Source organism: Numenius arquata, chromosome 19 (genome assembly GCF_964106895.1).
Source record: "Numenius arquata chromosome 19, bNumArq3.hap1.1, whole genome shotgun sequence".
NCBI classification, from domain to species: Eukaryota; Metazoa; Chordata; class Aves; order Charadriiformes; family Scolopacidae; genus Numenius; species Numenius arquata.
Genome location: NC_133594.1, coordinates 2,525,500 through 2,546,796, shown reverse-complemented (window position 1 = coordinate 2,546,796; position 21,297 = coordinate 2,525,500). Strand labels below are relative to the sequence as shown.

At 55.5% G+C, this 21,297-nt stretch overlaps 1 protein-coding gene across 1 annotated transcript in view; it reads right to left on the bottom strand.

Moving 5' to 3' along the window:
• The window catches only part of LOC141473780 (uncharacterized), a 101,529-nt gene that overhangs the window by 17,880 nt on the left and 62,352 nt on the right, over positions 1–21,297 (bottom strand). The window contains exons 11-29 of the mRNA XM_074161387.1: positions 19,799–19,843; positions 18,637–18,756; positions 13,583–13,621; positions 13,406–13,459; positions 12,527–12,580; positions 9,096–9,203; positions 8,230–8,283; positions 7,113–7,166; positions 6,937–6,981; positions 6,659–6,712; positions 5,831–5,875; positions 5,203–5,256; positions 5,072–5,116; positions 4,668–4,721; positions 4,318–4,362; positions 3,733–3,786; positions 2,884–2,928; positions 2,227–2,280; positions 1,653–1,760 (exon numbers count right to left, since the gene is read on the bottom strand). Coding sequence (XP_074017488.1) covers positions 1,653–1,760; positions 2,227–2,280; positions 2,884–2,928; positions 3,733–3,786; positions 4,318–4,362; positions 4,668–4,721; positions 5,072–5,116; positions 5,203–5,256; positions 5,831–5,875; positions 6,659–6,712; positions 6,937–6,981; positions 7,113–7,166; positions 8,230–8,283; positions 9,096–9,203; positions 12,527–12,580; positions 13,406–13,459; positions 13,583–13,621; positions 18,637–18,756; positions 19,799–19,843 — 1,131 coding nt within the window. The remainder of the gene's footprint in view (positions 1–1,652; positions 1,761–2,226; positions 2,281–2,883; positions 2,929–3,732; positions 3,787–4,317; positions 4,363–4,667; positions 4,722–5,071; positions 5,117–5,202; positions 5,257–5,830; positions 5,876–6,658; positions 6,713–6,936; positions 6,982–7,112; positions 7,167–8,229; positions 8,284–9,095; positions 9,204–12,526; positions 12,581–13,405; positions 13,460–13,582; positions 13,622–18,636; positions 18,757–19,798; positions 19,844–21,297) is intronic.

The following is a 21,297-nucleotide window of genomic DNA, read 5'->3' as shown; positions in this document are numbered from 1 at the left end:
GCGATGTCTGATCCTCTGCCTGCTCCCCCAGCCACCATCCCCCTACTCTGTGTAGGGGAGAAACACAGGCAGCGTGGCGGAGGTGACATTAATTAGATGGCAATGTGACCTGGGGCACCAGCCGAGCTTCAAGGTGGGGATGGGGACTTCTCCTGTCCCCTTAGATTATAAAACTGGCCAGCAAAAAAAAAGCCTCAATGCATTCGGTGTTGGCCCCAAACAGCACAGTTGAATATTTTTGTTTCCTGCTGATGAAATTAAAGGCAATTCAAAGGATGGATGTGCTGAGGCTCCTGCTGGCTCGGGTACAGCCCCGGTGCGGGGAGGCACAGACCGGACCCCGGCCGATGCCGTGCGTCGGCAGTGCTGCTCGACCGGGTGGAAAAGGCACTGCCTGGCAGCGAGACGAGTCCTGCTGCATCTCCATCTCTTGGAGAGGTGGGAGGATTCGTTTCTCACCCTGAAGAGCCATGGTGAGAGCAGATCCAGGCAGGCATCCTGAAAACCCTCTGAGGGGGAGGGCATCACAGGCAGAGGGATGCTGCAGACCAGAAAGGTGGGTGGGAAAATGTGTCTAGCTTCTCCTGACAAGCTAGAAACCACTAGAGATAAGCAGCCAGCCTTGGCTTCAGTTCCCAGGTAGAAATATTGATCTGTGCCTGGGTTCGTCCATCTTGACAGCTCACTCGGAGCACACACTGCAGGAAAAAGCACTCTAAAAAATTGTGCCTTGTGTTTCTGGGGGTCCTTGAGCGCTGCTGTGCTCGGCTCTCGGGAGCTGGGGAGGGTCAGGACCGGGCACTAGAGCTGGTGAGAAGCAGAGCTGGGCAATGTCAGCCATCAGAGCAGGCAGCAGAGGTTCCAGGAGGCAGAGAGCCCAGCAGGAGTCAGAGATGAGTGTCAGTTCAAGATGGCCATCTGCTCTCAAAATACCTGTGAAAGGTGCTGACCCGGAGCAGGACTCAGCGGGAACCCTGCAAAGATACCCTTCCAGAAGCAACTGGAAGGGGCTGCCCTCAAACCTGCTGGAAATCCCCTGCCCTCTCCTTGCATCGCTGGACCCACCAGCTTTGATGGGGGCACAGCCAGAGGGGTGTGGAGCAGCCAGGTCAAAGCTCTGCTGGTGCAAAGTGCTGCGGTGCTGGGGGCACCTGAGACCCCGAGGATGGGGGTTTTGAGCCAAGCTCCCCATGGCTGAGCAGCACAGAGAGAGATGCCCTTAGAGGTCTCCCTGAGCCCACACCATCCCCCACCGCCCCAACGGAACCTGGAAATACCACTACTGCTGCCAGGTGGGCTTTCAGCTGGGGACAGCCCAATGCCTTCAGCCTGGGGGAGGAGGAAGAGGCAGCACAGGGTGGGAGAGATGCCTTGGGATGCTGGAGGGGAGCTGGGATTAGGCAGTGGAAGAGGGGGGTCCTGCAAACCTGCAGTATCTGGCTCTTGGGCAAGCACTGAGGCAGGTTGTCCATCACCCGGGCTTGGGAGTGGGCAGGAGTGCTCACCCCTGGCAGGGTTGGGGCAAGGCATCCCTGGCCACACTGCCTGCATCCCCTCAGGGCTGTCCCCTCCCCATGTCACCCACCTCACGGCATGACACTGTGCACACACATGTCCCACCACGCAACACCCTGACCAGCCGTGGCACTTACATCTGGTCCCTGGGGTCCCGCCGCTCCTCGGGGGCCAGGAAAGCCCTGCAAACCAACCTGCCCCCGAATCCCTGGGGGCCCTTTAGCTCCTTGTGCTCCATATGGACCCTGGAAGGAATAAGATGGAGCACGTCACAGCAGGGCTTGCAGACCCCCATCTCGCATGAGCAGCAAGATGGTGAGGGACAGATGGTATCTGGGGATCCCCCACCCACGGGCAAGAACCACCCGGAGATCCCAGCACTTGCTTCCCCGGTTCTCTGCACCTCCAACCTGTGGCCAGAGACCACTCTGGGTGAACACCCCATGACCCTCCTCCAAGAGCATCCCTGGGGCACCAGCAATGGGGCAATATAACATTTTTAAACAGCCAAAGCAAGACAGAGCAGGGAAGGATGGATCGGGGGCGGCAGCGTGGTGGGATGAAGCCCAACCTGAGCTGCCTGGCTCTCACGGCCCCCTGGGTCCCTGGACATCCACAACAACACATCCACCAGCTGGAAAATAGCACGTTTGAACAAGAAAAGAGGAAGCAGCTCAAGGAATCCCCCCCACAAGTCTGGGTACGCGGTACCTTGTCTCCTTTGGCTCCCAGATCTCCCTTGGCTCCAGCCGGACCTCGACAGCCCTGCAAGACCAGCAGACGTGGAGGGCACACTCAGGAACCCACATTATGCCACTCATTGCAACCAAAGCATGATGTGATCTGGTTTTGGCATAAAAGAAAATTAATTTTGTCCAATTTAGATCAGGGGTTTACTCCCGATGGGCCTTTGGGAGCTGGGAGCAGGTACATACTGGATCTGCTCCTTGTGGCTAGAGGGCTCCAGAGCTTCTGGGTTCGTTCACCACCAAACCATTAGTGCCCCCAGCACCTTGTACCAATCCCAATCCCATTTCTCCCAGCAGGTAGGACACCTGCAGCTGGTGGAGGCATCCCAGCTGCACCGTCCTGGTATCAGCACAACGATGATGAGCATCTTGTCCTCATTACTGTGTTTCTTAACGCAGGCTAAAGCACTCCCACGATATCTTAGGACACAATGTCATGTCTGAAAGCTCCTCTTATTACAGCAAGGCAAGTCCAAGTGTGGCTCTGCCTTCCCAAACGACTGCATTTCCCATCTATTCAAACACCAAGGCCAAACACAGGCAAAGAACATGAAGCTGGTGCTTCTAACGCGGCTCTCCTGCATCCCAAGCCTGGCACGGCATGGGTGCCGTCACTCACCCGCTCTCCTTGGGTGCCTTTTGAACCTGGCAGGCCAATGAACCCCTTCAGAGAGAGACACAAAGTGCAAGTTAAAAAAAACTTTAAAAAAAGAAAAAACATAAAAGAAAATATCTCATGCACTCACCAAGGCTGACAACCCTCCCATGCTACAGGGATGGGAAGATGCTGGTAAATGGGAGATGCCAGTTTAGCTCTGCTGGTTGCTGCCGCTGATGCCACAGTGGGATTTGCTCCCCAGCAGGGACCAGGGGAGGTATAAGCCCTCTCCAGGCTACCCCCACCCGCAGAGCAGCCCCCGGCACGAGGGACGAGGTCCTTGTTAGCCTCCAAAATGCACCACCCACATCCCACCCCACATCCCTCTCGCAAGCACCAGTTTTCAGCTGGGCACAATGCGGTTTCAGCACATGAGAAGCAAATGCACCGAGGGCTGTGCTCAGCTGGGACACCATGGGTCAGGCAGGAGAAAGGCCAAGCTGTCCCAACATCCTTATCCTTTGGAAAGGGCAGCTCAGCACCCAAATCCCTTGGGAAAAAGGGGGTGCACCAGGGAAGGGGTAGGCAGGGCCGGGGCTGGGGCATCTCTGCTGGAAAATCCATAGGAAAAAATAAAAATAAAAAAAATCAAGGGTCCCCACAAGCAGCAGAGTCAGAGGAGCTTTGAAGTTTGGAGATGAGCATGGCCAGAGGGACACGGCCATCATCCCCACCAGCGCTTGTGCCACAAACATTGTTGGGGGCTGGGGGTAGCAGGGGGGAGCAGGGCATTCCTTCATGGTGCTTTGGGTGCTGCGAGGGGGACGGACGAGGGCATCCCTCAACAGCCACCTGCTCCTATGGACTTACCCCAGGGCCCTCCTGTCCCAGCTGTCCCCTCATCCCGGGGACACCGTCTGCACCCTGCAAGAGGAGTGTAGGATAAGCCCATGCCACACTGAGCAGAGTGTGCCCAGTCCCACCGTGTCCCCTCCCTGGGGCTGCCAGGGACATCCGGGCTTCCTCCATGAGGTCAGCTGCAAGTGTTGTCCCCCTCTCCCCACCAAACGCAGGGACAGGGACACCTCACCCCACCCATCTCTCCAAGGGAAGCCCTCAAGCCTGGGCTTTATCCCCCTCAGGGAGTGTAGCAATAGGATGAGGGGTAATGGCTTCAAACTGAAAGAGGGGCGATTTAGATTAGATATTAAGAAGAAATTCTTTACTGTGAGGGTGGAGAGACCCTGGCCCAGGTTGCCCAGAGAAGCTGTGGCTGCCCCATCCCTGGAGGGGTTCAAGGCCAGGTTGGACGGGACTTGGAGCAACGTGGTCTGGTGGGAGGTGTCCCTGCCCAGGGCAGGGGGTGGCACTCGATGATCTTTAAGGTCCCTTCCCACCCAAACTATTCTATGATTCTAAGATCAAGGTCAAAGCCAGCCAGCGAGAAGCTCTTACGGTGTCTCCTTTGGGACCAGCAGATCCTTCCATCCCAGCTGGACCCTGGGGAAAAGCAAAGGCAGCAGAAGGTTTGGGAGAAGAGAGATGCTGCTCACCGTCCTGCTCTGAGGATGAGACCCCAGCCCATAGCAACCCTGCCCGGCCACCCAGGAGCTGCCTGTCACACCCCAGGGACCACATCCCCATCAGCTCACCCTTCCCTTGCCCGCCCCCCCCTTCCTGCAGCTTGCCCAGGGGACACGAGGGGGGCAAGTCCCAGCAGCTCCCTCCTTGCTCAGCCAGCACACGGGTGGGGAGGACACCCACACCTCGGAGACATGGTGGGCTCCAAGCCAGGACCCTCTTACCTGTGTGCCCCTGGGGCCGGGGGGGCCGCGTCTCCCCTGCAAGCCCTGTGGTCCCTGTGAAGCAAGGAGGGGGACGAGGGGCTGCTGTTAGAATCGAATCCCTGCACGCATCCTGCAAAGCCTGGGGTGCAAAATCTCTCCCAGGAAATACCACGCTGCTGAGGAGCTCCAGGGTGAGGGGTCCCCCCTGTCACTGAAGGGGTACAGAAAGGATTCCCACCCCCATCTCAACCTCTCTGCAGATTTTAGGGTGGGTTGAGATGACAGCCCAGCTGGAGGAGACCCCCTCTGGGCTGGGTGACCCTCGGGACACCCTCCCATCCTGGCACCCCCACCAGCTCTCCCGAGACATCCCATCACCATGAGGTTCACCCATCCCTCAGGGCAGACTTGTAACAATGTACCTTGGGGCCCCGGGGACCAGGCAAGCCAGGAGGACCCATTTCTCCCTGGGGAGAAAACAGGGGAGGGACAGGGTGAGCGCAGTGGCCAGAAAATCTCAGATAGCAAAGGAGGGGAAGCGGGGCAGACCCACCTGAGAGCCATTGACACCTTGGCATCCAATGGATCCCGGCTGACCCGGCTCTCCCTGCAACACAAAAGGGTGCTCAGCCCCATGGCAAGGTGCACCATGCAGGGGAGATGGGATGGGACCCCCCCAGGCATCTCCCATGGCAGAAGGGGCAGCCCTGGGCTAGTGGGGATGCTGAGGTGGGGGCGGGGCTTTACTGGCATGCATGAGTTTTAACACCATTTATCTTTTTGCAATTTGCCCCCCACTACCAGGAGGTTGTATTTTAAGGAAATACATCTTTTTCAGGTGTAAATCAGCACAAGGGATGAAGCCGGGCAGGACACAATGGCATCATTTCAGGTGGTGAGACCCTGGCCCAGGTTGCCCAGAGAAGCTGTGGCTGCCCCATCCCTGGAGGGGTTCAAGGCCAGGTTGGAGGGGGCTTTGAGCAACCTGGTCTGGTGGGAGGTGTCCCTGCCCAGGGCAGGGGGTAGCACTAGGTGATCTTGAAGGTCCCTTCCAACTCTAACCATTCCATGACTCTCTGTCCCAGCCTGCCCATGGTGGTCCTGCCCCACTCTCGCTGCTCCCCCAGCCCAGCCACCGCCTGCATTCCAGCAGGGGTTTGAACCAAAAAGCTGTGACTTACCATGGGGCCGGCAGGTCCTGGGGGACCTACTGAGCCACCTTCTCCCTGAAGCAGGAGAGAAAGGAGGACATTTTTCTAGCCTATTTTGCTTTGATTTTCTCCTTTTAGTTTTCACATCCCAAACTCCTCCTTTTCTTCCCATCAAGCATCAGCTACTTGATGTCCCTTTGAACAGTGACCTGGACAGCCCCCAGCCCTCCCACTTCATACTGGAAGGTGCTTCCATTCACCCACTAAACTGCTTCAATTTTCCTTTTAAATTCACTGCAAACTCTTCCCTGGCTGAGATGCCTCCCCATGACGTGGCAGCAGTTAAGTTATCGGCATGCTGAGAGCAGCGTGGAAAAACCCAGGTGCTGTCAGCCTGGGATTCATCACAGCTGAAGGTGGTCACCTAAAATAAACTGCAACGCAATGTGCTCTGCAAAGGCTCATTTCTCTTCCTCGCCAGCCAGGAGAATGAGGTGGGATGCAAACGTCCACACAGGAGATGCTGGAGGCAAAGGGAGGCTCCTGCCCCCCACGTGCAGAGGGAAAACGAGCTTGGCTGCTCCAGGGAAATTTCCCCATTAATAAGAGCCACTTCCAGGACAAAGATAGAGATTCAAAAAGGCAAAAGGATCATGAAGATGTAGTTTAGGTCCAGCTTTCAGGAAAAAAGAATATTAAATAAGGATTTTGTAAGAGCGAACCACAAAGTGGTGGCGGTGACCTGCAAAGCCCAAGCCCTCCCTCCTAGGACCCATTTTTCCAGTGGGGAGCAGCAGTGGAAGGGGAAGGAGCCTCCTCGAGGAGGGCTGATGACACAGAGAAAGTAAAACCACTCACCTCCGGTCCCATGGGGCCCTGGAAGCCCATCGCACCCTTCAGACCTGCCATCCCCTGGGAAAGAAGCCAGGAGTAGGGTGTCAGCAAGGTGCCCATCCCTTGCAGGAGGGTCGGGGAGAACACAGAGACCTTGAGAGCTTTGCCCAAAGCCAGGAGAATGTGGGCTGGAGCCAGGGATGGAGCTGGAACCATCGCAGACAAGCAAAGGGGTCAGCCCAGGAAAAGGGATGGAGGGTAGGAGTCATCACAAGACACCCCGGGCTTCCCCTGTAACTCACGTGAAGCCCAGCAGGACCTGGCAGGCCATTTTCTCCCTTCACCCCCTGGAAAAGCCAAGAGCAGCCTGAGCGATGGAGGACAGGGTGACCTGGGGCTGGGAGGGCCACGGCAGGGAGGGACCAACCTCCTGCCCGACCCAGGCAGGGCTGCAAAGAGCAAGGACAGACACCCTCACCTTCGCTCCCTTCTCTCCTTTCTCCCCAACCGGTCCAGGGTCACCCAAGAAACCCTGAAATGGGAACAACAAGGACACATGAGCCCCAACTGGACCATCAGGAGCTAAAAGGTGGCTGCTGTGCCCCAAAGGGCTCCCGGTGCCGTGCAAGGGGGTAGGGACCCTCAAACTTGTGCTAAATGAGGCACCCCCAGAAGAAAAAAAACTGCCTGCTTGTTCCCAGCACAGGGGACAGCCACCCACCCTGCTGTGGCTACTCCGCTCCCGTGTCCCAAGCCGGGGTTACACCACGCCATGCACAACAGTGACACGGAGGCGTCCCAGCGCCTGCAGGGCTGGGGTGGCACTCCTTGCACTCCTGGCAGGGCCATGCCCATCGCTGGTGCCTGGGAGATGTCACGGTGCCCTGAGCTGCACATGGTGGCAGGGATGGAACAGAAAAGCTCGATGGGCTCGTGTGAGTGGAGTAAAGTTTGATGTGTCCACAACCGCTGAGAGGTCAAGCTCAAGGGCAAGAGATTCTCCATCTGGTTGATGCTGGGATGGTGCTCACAGGCAAGAGGGTACAAAGTACGGGCCACAAAGGAAATATGATAAACTGTGGGGGGCTGCAGTTTCAGAAAGAAGAAATTGGGTTCCAGACACTCCAGTCTCATCAGACTTCGGAGGAGCTCAGTGCCAAAATCTCTTGGGTAGCTCTAAACATTTTGGCTTATAAGGACTGGGTGGGAAGGAAGCGACAGAAACCACTAATATTTGCTTTTTTATGGACATTTTATGTCTTGTTCTTTATACTCCCGTGGTGAGGAACTGCAGGACATGCACTAGCAGCCCCGACCCCCCCAGGCTGGGCCAGCTCAGGGCACTCACACGGCCAGAGGCTGAGTGGGCACAGCGCCGAGGGTGATCCCCCATCACAGGAGGGTGGCAACAGGGCATCCCACACTAACGCAACATCACGCTGGCATGTGTGTGCCCGCAAGCTGAGGGAGGACGTGGGTACTGGGCACTGCTGGTGCAGTACCAGTGAAACCAGTAACGAAAAGCTTGGCATTAAGTGTACGTGCTGGGGCTGTCACCGAATTGTGCCCACAGCAAGCGAGAGCCAGCTCCTTACCTCTTCTCCCTTCTCGCCAGCCAGCCCCCGGTCACCCTGGAAGCCCTGCAGTCCCTGGAGAGAAGGAGGAAGGAGCAGAGCAGGCGCTGAGGAGCTGCCCAGTGCCTCCCACCCATGCCCAGCTGCAACTCCCACCTCCCCACCGTGCCACCAGCTGCTGCCTCCCACCAGGGCCACCCCAGGTGGCTCTCAAGAGCCTCAGACCTCTCAGTCCCCAACACCATCTTCCAAAAGCCCCTGAGAAACCTCCCAGCCCAGAAGCGTTGCCCAAATTCCCCAGGGCTTACTCCCAGGGGTCTGGAAAGGGGCAGGGACCATCACACCACCAAGTGACCAGCTTCATAGATTGAATGCAATCTAGACAGCACATAAATGCTCTCATGTCTTTCTTACTCCCCCCAGTTATTTTCTCCTGTGAAAGCAACCAGGAGGTCCAGATGCAGCACGAGGGCTGGGCTGCTCTTCTCAGACCCAGCACAGGATCTGCAGCGCTTGGGTTATCCCAGCTGCACTTAAACACACACAAGTGATGTTTTACAGCCTTTTTTGGGGGGAGACACAAACCTCGAGGCACTAATTTAGGACTGGATGAGGTTTTGAGCAACCTGGTCTGGTGGGAAGTGTCCCTGCCCAGGGCAGGGGGTTGGAACTGGATGATCTTTAAGGTCCCTTCCAACCCAAACCATTCCATGATTCTATGCCTGCTTGGGTTTGCAGGCTTAGGAGGAGTATTTTAGTTAAAGGAGGCAAGTGAACATTAAGAGCAGGAGGCATTAGGAGCCCGTTGTCTCCTGCCCAGGGCTCAGGGCTGCAGCTTGCCCACCCGACGCTGGCCACGCCACAGCCCCAGCTTGCCCGCGGCTCACCTGCTCTCCCGGCAGCCCCCACGGGCCAGGTTTGCCATCCAGGCCAGGGAAGCCATCCGAGCCGGGGTAACCCACACGTCCCGGCAGGCCCTGGAGCCCGGGTTCGCCCTAGGGATTAAAAAAAAGCCAAACATGGAAAATTAAAATATCCACATCATTACAAAACCAATAAATTAAACACTGAACTCTGCCCGCCTCGTGCTTCTGCAGCAACGCCTGTGGAACACCAAGTGCTTCACAAGGAGATGGGGAGGGCTGGCGGGGGGAGAAGCTTCATGCATCCAGGCACCGCACGTGTTGGGTGCGTGGATCTGCCCAGGGCCTCTGACAGTAACCGTGGAAGGGTCACAACCGGTGGCCGTACAGCAACAAACAAGGCAGAAGGCAGAGAAGAAGCGATGCGTTAGGAGACCGTCAACCGAAAGCCCTCTGCATCTGCTTCTTGGCTCTAGGGCTTATGCTCAAAGCCATCTCTGATGCTTTCCCCCATGCAAGAGCCTGAGCAGATCCCTCTGGACTGGGCATCACCAGCTAAAGTTTAGGGGCAGCTTTTTTTTTTTTTTTTACCCCTTAGCTCACTGGCAATTCTGAATTAAGGCAGGATAAAGAGCAGTCCGGAACAAAGAGAAGACGTTTCCCTTCAAACGTGGTCTAGTGGGAGGTGTCCCTGCCCAGGGCAGGGGTGTTGGAACTCGATGACCTTTAAGGTCCCTTCCAACTCTAACCATTCTAGGATTCTAAACCACTTTGATTGTTTGGATTTCTCCGAAATTTTGGAACATTTGGTCAAGTCCAAAAGCTGGACTTTGTTTTAATTTGTAAAATCAGAGTTTGAAGGAAGGGCAGAAAGATGCAGTTACCTCAGTTGTTTCTCAAGCGAAGAATCCAGTTGCAAAAATATAAAAGCTTGTTTTGTGGAAGTTTGCTTTTCCATCTCCCTCTCCTAAGGGCTTCAGCATCGCACAACCACCCCCACACATCCCCCGTGCTCGGGAGTGCCAACATATACTGGGGGCAGCCAGCCCAAAACCCAGCATTTTTGCCCCATTCCACTCCCAATCCCATCTTCGGGGAATATTTATTGTTATTCCTGATTTTTCAAGAGAGAGACCTGGGCCATGATGAACCTCTGGCTGTGCTCTGTGGCGGGCAAGCCTGGGCGGATGGGCCAAATGCAAAATAGACCATGGGTGAACCCAACCCAACCATACCCAACCCAGCTGTGAGCTCAGGAGTTGAGGCAGGTGGATGAAATCCCTCCTCCTCCTCCTCACCCCTTCTGTCATCCATTGGCCTCACCTGGGTAGGGAGCGGAGCCCTGGTGGAGCCTGAATGGGCACCAAAGACCTCTTGGGCCAAGGTCTAGTAGAATCATGAACCTTAACCAAAACCACCCCAGACTGGTCAAGAGCAGAGTCCAAAGCTGAGTTGGGTTTCCCTGTTGGGAACCTGCCGTGCAAAGCCTCTGGGAGATGCCAAAGTGAGACCAGAGGGCTGGGGACAGGGCTGTGGCCATGACACAGCCCCCCGAGTCCTAGACATCAGGCTTGCAGATGGACTGTGATGGGTGGAAAAAATTTGCTCCTTTCCATTTCTGTGGTAATCCCCTCCCCGAGCTGCTGCCACCCCTCGCAGATCCTGTTTATGTGAAGACGAAGAATAATTTTGGCACCTTTTGATTAAGCTACGCCAACAGACTCCAGTGTTTACACTCAACTGGCTTAACAGAGTCAGTGACGCCTTCCAGATGTTGGCAGCTGGTAAAACACTGTCCCTGAGGTGCATCCCTGCTGCAAGGGAGTGGGGCCGGGGGTGAGAGGAGACCTGGCAGCAGGACGTGTGATGGAGAGCAGACACACAGCTCCTGATGGCGTAGCTGTGGTTCTTGCCTAAAGTATCAACTCTAACTTTTGCCATGAGCTTTTGGGACTCAAAGGTTCAACACAGCTGCCAGGAACCAGCCTGGGTCCTGCTCAACAGCCTGTCCAAATCCTCCTTCAGCATTGATCCCTGTGAGCCCAGCCCCTCCTTGGCTCCTCTTCTCAAGCCAGACAAAAAACCACCCCAGTTTTGGAGAGACAGACACAATGGCAAAGAAGACAACAGGAGGAAAGGAAGGTCATTGCTGAGAGGGAGCCAAGGGGATGCTGGTGCTGTGATTAAGGTCGCTGGGGAGATGCTCTGCAGGATAGGAAACACTGGAGGGCTGAAGAAAGATGTTTCCTCCAGTAGCTGGGTGAGCAGAGAGATGAGGAACAGCAGGAATGGCAGCTGATGTCCCTTCAGAGCAGTCCAGCAGCAACCAAGACAAATGAGCAAGAGGCAGGGGGTGCTGGGGAACACCTGAGCATCGGGGACAAGATTTGGGATGCACCAGCTCTTCCCACGAGGGCTGTGTACCAGTGAGCATGGGTGGGAGAGCAGGTGGAAATCTCTAATGATGCTGAGAGACTGGGACATCTGCTCTCCTCTCCTTTTACCCATGGGGCATCCTAACCCCACAGGCAGCTGTGCTCACTCTGTCCCCAGGGAGGTGGCCGGGTCCTATGAGGGTGCACTGCACAGCAGCACTCACTGCTGAACACAGACAGAGCTCGCATATCCCTTCAGCCAGAGCCATGGGGAAGGAGGTGGGTGGTTTCCAGAAGGTGACAAAAGGACAAAATGCTTTTGGGACCACCATTCCAGCTTGTGTCCACCTGCCTGGGAAGCCATCAGGTGACACATGGCAGAGTCCATCACCTAAAAGGACCGTGTTGAGCCCATGAACCCGCTGGAGTAGGGCACTGCAAAACAGGCGAGAGAAGCTGCAGCGTGGACCTGGTCAGGGGAACAAGCTTGCCGTGGAGAGCCAGCCCTGCCAGAGAGAGGACCAGGACATCACCTCCCACCACTCCAGTACCTGAAGGGGGCCTGTAAGAAAGCTGGGGAGGGACTTTTTACAAGGGCATGTAGTGATAGGACAAGGGGGAATGGCTTCAAACTGAAAGAGGGGAGATTTAGATTAGATATTAAGAAGAAATTCTTTACTGTGAGGGTGGTGAGACCCTGGCCCAGGTTGCCCAGAGAAGCTGTGGCTGCCCCATCCCTGGAGGGGTTCAAGGCCAGGCTGGATGGGGCTTGGAGCAACCTGGTTTGGTGGGAGGTGTCCCTGCCCGTGGAAGAGGGTGGAATTAGATGATCTTTGAGGTCCCTTCCAAACCAAACCATTCTACAATTCTATGACCCTTCAAACTTGCACAGTTCCCAAACTGGCAGCAAACAATTCTCCCTCACCCAGCGCTCCAGGGTTTGATCCAAGAGGGGCAGGGTCTCCAAGGGTCCCCAGGACAGCCCTGGGGACACACTCAACCTCTCCAAACTGGGCTCTCCCCAGAGCCAAGCCCCTCACCCCCCTGCAGCCGGCTGTCCCCACCAGCACCCCCACTCACCGTGTACCCCCGCTGGCCTTTCTCCCCCGGCTCCCCTGGCTCTCCGCAGGGTCCCTGCACACAAACAGGAATCAAGTCAACAAACGTGTCCCCACCATCCCACCCTGTGCTGAGGACAACCTAGTGGAGGGCTGTGATGAGGGGGACAACACGCAATGCACAGAGGTGGCCTCAGGAAGGTCAGAATGGGACGATTCGCATCCCTTGGACACCCCCCTCCCTGCTCGCCTTTGGGGTCTGTGGCCAGGGCAGGTTCGGATGTGGCAATAGATCCATTTTCCCGTTGGCTTTGGAGCCCTACTGGAGGTCAGGATGGGGAGTTTTCCCTTCATTTCTCCTGCCTCATGGCACTGCCCTGTTGGCAGAGGCCAGCTGGGCAGGAAGCATCACCCAGAAAACCCGGGGGCTGCGTGGCCAGGGGGCTGCAGATGCACCGGCATGGGGCTGGCCCCCCACAAGTACTGCATCAGCCATCTTCTGGCTTGGTTTTGTGCCTCTGGGAGGGATCCACATGGTCCCTGTCCAAACACGGGGGCAGGAACCCGATGCCCTGGGGGAGATAAGCCAGCGCCGTTCTGCTGGCAGAGACAGAAGGGCACGGGACATGTCTGCCAACAAAACCCAGGGAGCTGGATATCAAAACCCAGTTTTTGGTGGGAAGCAGATAAGCAAACCATTAGGTTTCTTTGAAATTCAATCCCAAGACTCTTAATTACAGCGCACCAGAAGCCAGCGGGCAGCAGATACTGTTGGGGGCAGCCCAGGACTGTGCGAGTGACAGGGGACATCAACTCTGCAAGATGCCCCAGGCCAGCCGGGGTGACAGCGGGGCCATCAGCACCCTGTCACGGAGGGGACACTGGAGCTTTTCCTACTTACGGGTGCTCCTGTTTTCCCAGGATGTCCTGGCGGCCCCGGGGCACCGGGTTTTCTCTGGAACAGAAAAACCCAAAGGAAAACAAATTTCACTGATGAAGTGCTTGGAGAGAAGAAAACCCAGCTGACCCAGCCGAGAAAACACCGAACCACAGAAAGTTGCCCAACAGAGATACTCACCGGCCAGCCTGCGTGTAGAAGCTGGTAAAATGATGATTGCTGAAAGGAGAATGCGGGAGGGGGTTAAAGCAAAACGTTAGAAAAAAACCCCCAAAACCCTAAATCCCTTTCTTCTGGCTTCTTCTTCCTGTTGCTTGGGAAGACACAGCAATGAACCAGTCCTCTAATTTTTTTTTTTTTTTTTTAATACTATGTGTATGCGAGTCACAGGACAAGGCTTAATCTGAGGACAATGTGTAGGAGATAAGGAACTGCTGGCCTCATTAGCAAAGCAAGACAGAGACCCCACTTGTGAAGTCTGCTGAAACTCAGCTCCCCCATGGATGTCCCAGCAGCCTTGGGACACCAGGAATGTTTTGCACGTGGGGAGGTCAGAAATGTGTTGTTGGTGAGCGCAAGTACCGTCATATTTAGCCCAGGTTCGACTGAAACCAGCTGTTTTGACGCTGAAGTATGCCCCAGGTGGGAAACCTCATCCCGTCCAGCCCCATCTGAAGCCCCAGAGGGGGAGATGCCCTGGCAGTTGTGGCCAGCAGGCTTTCTGCTCGCTGCCCCCCTGGCAGCCAAATCTTTCATGCATCCCCAATTTCTTAGAAGACCAGATGACTACAAAGAGGAAAAATAAAACCCCACCCAAAAGCCACAGGGTGGGCTAATCCCATCGTAGCCACAGCTAATCCCAACGTATTTCAAAGCCAGCGTAAAGGTTCTAAAAACTCATGGTGCAGCCTCCTCTTCACACATTTCCAAGCCAGGTTTCTCCAGGTTTTGGGAGATGATCAGGAAACACAACAATGCCCATCCCCCTGCCCTCCCTGCAGCACAAACCACAGACACTCAGGAGGCAAAATCCACCTTTCCTCCTCCTCCTCCTCCTCCTCCCCATGGCGAGGCCAGACACATGGACCAGGCAGCTCCTCCAAATCCTGGCTTGCATCAAAGGCTGAGAAAAGCCCCCCTCCTTGTTCCTCACCCCAATCCCAAGCAGCTGGAGGGGCAGGATTCCCATGTGCTCCCCAGCTTCATCCTCAGGGGTGCCGGGAAACCCTCTCCTGTCCTGTCGTGTCCCTCCCCACCCCCTCAAAGATCCATCCTCTGATACCAGAGGAGAGAGAAGGGAAAAAGCCAAGGAACTACATTAACGAAAATAAACACAGACCTTTCAACATATGGAAATATTTCTAATAATAAGCAGGGCTTTCGGGGGCAGATGATGGATGGATGCATTTAACTGGCTCTAACACCACACCAGGCATCTTGGTTCCTTTCAAGTTGATCCTGAATTGATTACTGTGAGTGAACGGGTGCAGTCCCTGCCAGCCTGCCAGGGCCAGGCCATGGTCCTCTTGTCCAGCCAGTTCTCATTTCTCTCAAAAGCTGCTCACAAAAACTTTTCGGGGGGGTTGGAGCCCGGCCAACGCTTTTGCCTTGTCTCAGGAATCAGTGAACTCGGGTTCACTTGGGACAGGATATTATTTCATTAGGCTTCAAGAAAAAAAGTATCCAACCTTTTAAAAAGAGGGGAAAAAAAAAAAAAAAAAATCCCACAGGAGACGTGAACTCTTACTTCGGAGCACCAGATGCCAAGGAGAGAGAAAAGAAATTAATTGCCTTCTGCAATTTCAGCAGGAAATAGTCGAGGCTTTGCTCACTGCAGCTCCGGTCGGCAGGGAGCGGTGTGACGGGGACAGGGACCGTAAGCGGAGGGGATGGAGGATGGGGAGTGATCGCCCTATGGATCTGTCCTTCCTGCAAAGCTCCAGCCGGAGAGCAGGGCAGAGAAAACCCTCCTGACAGCTCAGCAGGGAGCAGGTCTTGCCCTGCAGCATGGGCTTGGCCCCCATCCCCAGCCTACCCTGTGGCCATAAAGCCACACAGAGCTGCATAAGCTGCTGACCTTTGAGTAGCAGGCAGTCCCTAAAGGTTACCTCCCTTTTGCATAGGGCAATATTTTCTTTTGCTCTAAGGTTACCAGCCCCCGTTTCCCTACGGGAGGTTCTGTTCTCTTTCCTCCTTCCCCGGCTCCTGGACTCCACCGCTACCGAAGTCAAGGCTGCCGGAACAAGACAGCAACAGTTCCTGCCCCTCGAGTTACAACGAGACAACTTCTTGGCAAACCCAACGTCTGTCAACAAAACATGCAGGACAGGGGCTTGGGGCAGAATCCCAGTGGCCTTAAACTGGTTTTGCTCAATTCCCATGAACAGCAAAGGCTTGTTTCACCGTGAAGGAGCAGGAGAGGCTACTGAGCATCCCAACATCCCCTGTTCTGGGACAGTCAGGGATGTCCCTTGCTTTCCTGGTCCGTCACACTGCATTACATCCCCCAGCCTGAGAGGTGCCTCCTCTGACTTGCATTTCCAGAGGCTGAGCCAACAGCCCAGGATGCCCCCCGACCCAAGCCCCCCAAATCACAAGCATTTAGTTCACAAGAGCACCACTGTCCCAAGCCACAGCCTATCTCCATCCCTCCCCACCCCCTGGTAAGTTGTAGGGGGCTGCAGGAGCAGACAGCCCCCCCATCCTCACAGCAGCCAACCCCCGGCTTGTTACCCCTGCGCTATCTCAACAAAGATTAGCAAAACCCAGCCCACGGCTTTGCGCTCCCGTTTCCTGCTGCCGAGCCAAACGCCGCCGCCAGCACCGCCGGGGTCATACGGCCACAGACACAATAGCCCAGGCAAGGCTTTCGGGTGCCCCACGTCATCCTCGCCAGACACTGCCTTCCCCTCCAGATCGGCACTTGGCCAAAAGCACCAGGCAAACCCGCTGGGAGCCCATGGACGGGAGCCCATGGCCAGGAGCCCGGCAGCCCTCCGGCTTCAGCTTCCCAAACACAGCCGAGAGCATCTGCTCCCTCCATCATTCCCAACGCCTCAGCACCGAAGGTGGTGGTGCACCAAAGAAATCACGCTTCACAGCAACATCCTTAGGCAGGAACATTTCTGCCTGCAGAACAACAAAGCCTGAGGTCCCTTTTTGCTGGAGCGGGTCCAGAGAAGTGCAACGGAGCTGGTGAGGGGTCTGGAGCACAAGTCTTATGAGGAGCGGCTGAGGGAGCTGGGGAGGTTCAGCCTGGAGAAAAGGAGGCTGAGGGGAGACCTTCTCGCTCTCTACAACTCCCTGAAAGGAGGGTGTAGCCAGGGGGGGTCGGTCTCTTCTCCCAAGGAACAGGCAATGGGACAAGAGGAAATGGCCTCAAGTTGCACCAGGGGAGGTTCAGATTGGAGATTAGGAAAAAATTTTTACACAGAAAGGGTTATTAAGCATCGGAACAGGCTGCCCAGGAAAGTGGTGGAGTTGCCATCCCTGGAGGTATTTAAAAGACGGGTTGACATAGTGCTTAGAGATATGGTTTAGGGATGTTTTTTGTCAGTGTTAGGTTGACAGTTGGACTAGATGATTTGAAAGGTCCCTTCCAACCTCTGCAATTCTATGAATCGAAATGCAGGCAGGAAAAAAAATATGCAATTCTGACTGAGTGTGCAGAGCAAAGAGCATCAGGAGCCCTGCAAAGTGCTGTAACCGTGCCCTGACAACAGGACTTGGTTATGCAGATGCCTACCCCAAACACCCTGGGAAGAAGGCGATTGCCCTGGTGCAGCCATGGCGATGCTCTCTGGCACTGCTGGCTTCTTCCCCAACACTTCCAGCTCGCTCTCTCCTGTCCCCATTTACTCTGGTTGGGCACCAAGTGTCTGTGATGGGTCTTGTGAGCATTGGTAACAGCACAGCACCTGCTCTAGAGCAGCAGGAGGACAGAAGAACATGGAGGACCTCCAGATCAACCTCAAGATATCTCCCAATGCCCAGCTCTCCTGCACTTTCCAGGAGGAATCTGTTCTCCTCTAAGACAGGTATTTGTCTTCTGCAGTTGCTTTGATCAATCCAACACAAAACTGCAAGGGGCAGGTCTGGCCCAAGGACTTTTGGTTGGTCAATCCAAGGCCAGAGCCACAGCAGCACAGGGCCACTCTCCACCTTGTACCTCCAGCCAGCATTGTCCCTTCCTCGGGGTGTGCTGGCAGAGGAGATGTCCTCCTCGCTGCATTGTCTTACCAGCATCAAAGGCATTTGCTCCAGAGCAGAGGGTGCCATTACCCCTCTTCATAAATGGATGAGTTGAAGGTAAGTCAAATGTCCTGCCCAAGGTCATTAAAGCTTTTAGAGAGTCAGAGCACTGACCCTGACCAGAGAACATCCCTGCTCCAGGGACCTCCAGCCCCAGGTTGGTAAAAGTACCTAAAGCAGTTAGAAACCCACTTCCTTCAGCCACTGCCCTGCCTGGCTCAAGAGGGAGATTGAAATTGAGCTTAATCACAGCAGTCTCTGTGCCAACATGAGTCGGGGAACCTGGGCAAGGCACTGGGTCATTCCAGTGGTGGCTCCCATGGTACACGGAGTTTTGTAGTCGGCTAAGGAGCAGCTGAAGCGCTCCTGCCTCCCTGCAGGTCCCGTCCCCGCTCCTGTGCTCCCCCCACAGCAGCAGGGTCAGGTGAGAAAATTCCTCGTCTTCTCGCCAAGAAGCTTGGTGGGCACAAACCCCGTGAGCCAAAGCCACGGCACAGAGCTGGGGTATGGCAGAAAATGGGGATATGGTGGAAAACAGGAGCAATGCTTTGTAACCAGCAAGGTAGAGCAGGAGATGGGCTGCTTTCTGCACGGCTCAGATCTTCTTTGGCTCCCGTCCTACATAGGGAGGGCATGAACCACCCTTGGGAGGCTGTGGATGTGTGTGGACCACGGGAATACAAGATCTCCCAGTCAGAGGGGAAAGAGGGATGGCCGTGTGAGCACAGCTGTAAGTAAGGCACACGTGATCCCAAGGAGAGCTGCCCGCAGAGCTGTCCCCAGCGAGCAGTGCCTCTCTCCTTGGCATCCTCCTTCTGCCCCCACCTTCCTACCCATCTCCATCCTCCTACCCGACAGATTAGGAACCACAAACCATCGCAGACCCTTCCTCCCAGCTCACATCCCAGCAGAGCAGAAGGGTATCTGCATGGGAAGTGCAAGAGGAGCTCCCCAAGTGCTCGCCCGCTGTGGCCATAACTCACCGTGAACATCTGCCAGTCCTCCCTGGAGTTCCTCCAGAGGACGATGGTGGGGACACCGGGGATGCCCACAGGGCCCGGGTCGCCTGGGGGGCCCGTCCGCCCCATGGCTCCAGGGTATCCCTAGGGAGACAAGGGCAGCTCCTTAAAACCAGCTGGGGTTTAACAGTCAACACAGGCTGGACACAGGCTCTGACTCGGGTCAGCCTCTGGGTCTGGGCACATTCCTGGGTTCAAACCAGCTGCTCTTAAGACCTAAGTAACTGGCACTGGAACAAGCTGCCCAGAGAAGCTGTGGCTGCCCCATCCCTGGAGGGGTTCAAGGCCAGGTTGGACAGGGCTTTGAGCAACCTGGTGTGGTGGGAGGTGTCCCTGCCCAGGGCAGGGAGTTGGAACAAGATGATCTTTAAGGTGCCTTCCCACCCAAACCATTCTACGAGTCTCTGAAATAACCCTGACAACAGGGAAAGCAAAAGGAATGAGATTCACATGGATATGCCTGTGCCCAGACCCATCATGCACACAGAACTGACGTGACTCCTGGGGCAACGAGTTTGCCCCTCTGTAGTTTGGGAAAGATGGAAACTGCTGTGATTGGGAGCATGCTCACTGGTTTACTGATGGGGAAGCTGAGGCACCACCCTTAATCCAGAGCATCTCCAAGCATCTGTCAGTGCACTAGGCAACGCTGGCTGGAGCCTGAGCTGTGCCATGCCGGCTGCTCCACGCCAGGTTCCTGGAGCAGGAAGGGCAGCCATGGGTCTCACCAACATGGTGTTGGAGAACAGATGTCCCTTCAAGAGAAGCTGGTGGATATAGCGTGGGGCTGGACTTTGGGACACGCCAGCATCCCTCCTCCAGGTGACGTGAGCTAAAGCTGCTTCAATCCCCTGGTCTGTCGCCTTTGCAGAGCTGTGAAGTAGCTCTGAGGAGAGACAGCAGCTTGTCCATGTCATCATCTCAGTCCTGAGCCTGGGCTTAAAATACCCAGTAAAAACAGTTCTCTCCTCTTCCAAACACACATAAAGGGCCACCAGACTGCAGCTTCAGAGGCTCACACTTCCTTCTTGATGGAAAACACCCAAATCAACCCAAACCACCCGTGGTCTTTGCCCTGGACCCTACACCCCATCCCGTACTTTCCCACGTTTTCCTGGATACTCACTTTGTCTCCTTTGGGTCCCACCAGTCCACGTCTCCCAGGACAGCCCTGAAAGGCAAAGGAGGAGAACTGTGACACCCCAAAGGGGGACACCTCACAACCAGGATGGCTGGGTGACCAGTGCCATGGCCAAGGCCATCCCAGCCCCACGGACACAAGAACTGAAGCTGATTCAGAGCAAACCAGTGGCACCAAGTCTCAAAGAAACACCCTGAGGAGCAGTGGGGTGGAAGGTGCACCCTATTTTACACGGTCCCCTTCCCACTCTCCTGCCCTGGCATCAGAAAGCAGCCCTGCTTGGGCAGCGTAACCCTGCGGCATCCATCCAACACAGAAATGCCTCGGACCATATGGCCAGGGAGCAGGAGCACATTTCCTGACACCTGGAGAGGAAAGGCAGTGCATTAGGAAAAAAAAAAAAAAATTCCATGAAGCTGGATTGTGGCCACACACTCGAGCAGTAGTTTGGACGAGGACGCAAACATCTGCGGCTTCTAACTTGTGCAAGATCTGATCTAGCCCCATCTCTAGTCCAAAGCGCACGTTTTGGCCAAGCGGTGACCCCCCTCCAGGGCTTAACGAAGCATCTGTCTGGACAGAAACAAAGTCAAATGGGAGATCCTGGATTTTTCTCAATGAAAGAAAACTACCTGGGAGATGTCAGCAGAGACCGGTAACACGCCGGGCTGCAGCATAGCGGCTACTGCAGAGCTGCAGCTCCCGTGGCTTCAATTACAGCCCCTGGTTTTGTTTGGAGCTTGCAAACAGCCTTTGTCTGAGCCCAGCAGCACGTCTGGGAACCCATCCTGAATCACAACCCCCAAGCACGGGCACGGCTGCATCCCCACAACCACCGAGGCAGCCCCAACCTCGCTGCCTTGTGCCGACGGGAGGGGTAAAAAAGCCAAGCTGCATGTCCAGAAACAGCTTTGGTACGGAGCGATGCTCCACCAAGGGGACTTTGACCACTTAAAGTGCCCAAATCTGAAGCCTCCGGGCCCAGATCTGTGCCCTCTAAGCTTGGTTCGTGTACACTGGCAGTGATGCTGGCAACTCTGCTCTGATTTTCAAACCTTTGGGTATTAGAATCATAGAACCACTCAGATTGGAAAAGATCTTAATATTTTAAAGATCTCTCTTAAGATCAAACCGAACACTGCCGAATCCACCATTGCTGAAGGAGGTAAAATAAAGCAATTCCTGCCCACTGTACCCAATAGTTAAACACACACCAGAACGGGCAGGGACCCCTCCCAGTGCCAGGCAGCCCCTCTACCCACCCCGCACCCTTCCTTTAAGGAGCTGGATGTGTGCTGCCAGGAGACCAGTTCTGCAGGGAGGTACCCAGTTTGGAGTCACTGGGATTTTACTGTCAGCACCACGTGCCCGTTGGGGACAGGCTCATCCTCTCCACCCTGTATGCAGATATAGATCAGATCCTTCAATGAGTCCTGCCTACCCCTGATCCCCCTCAAAAGAGCTATGGGGTCCAGCAACTTCTT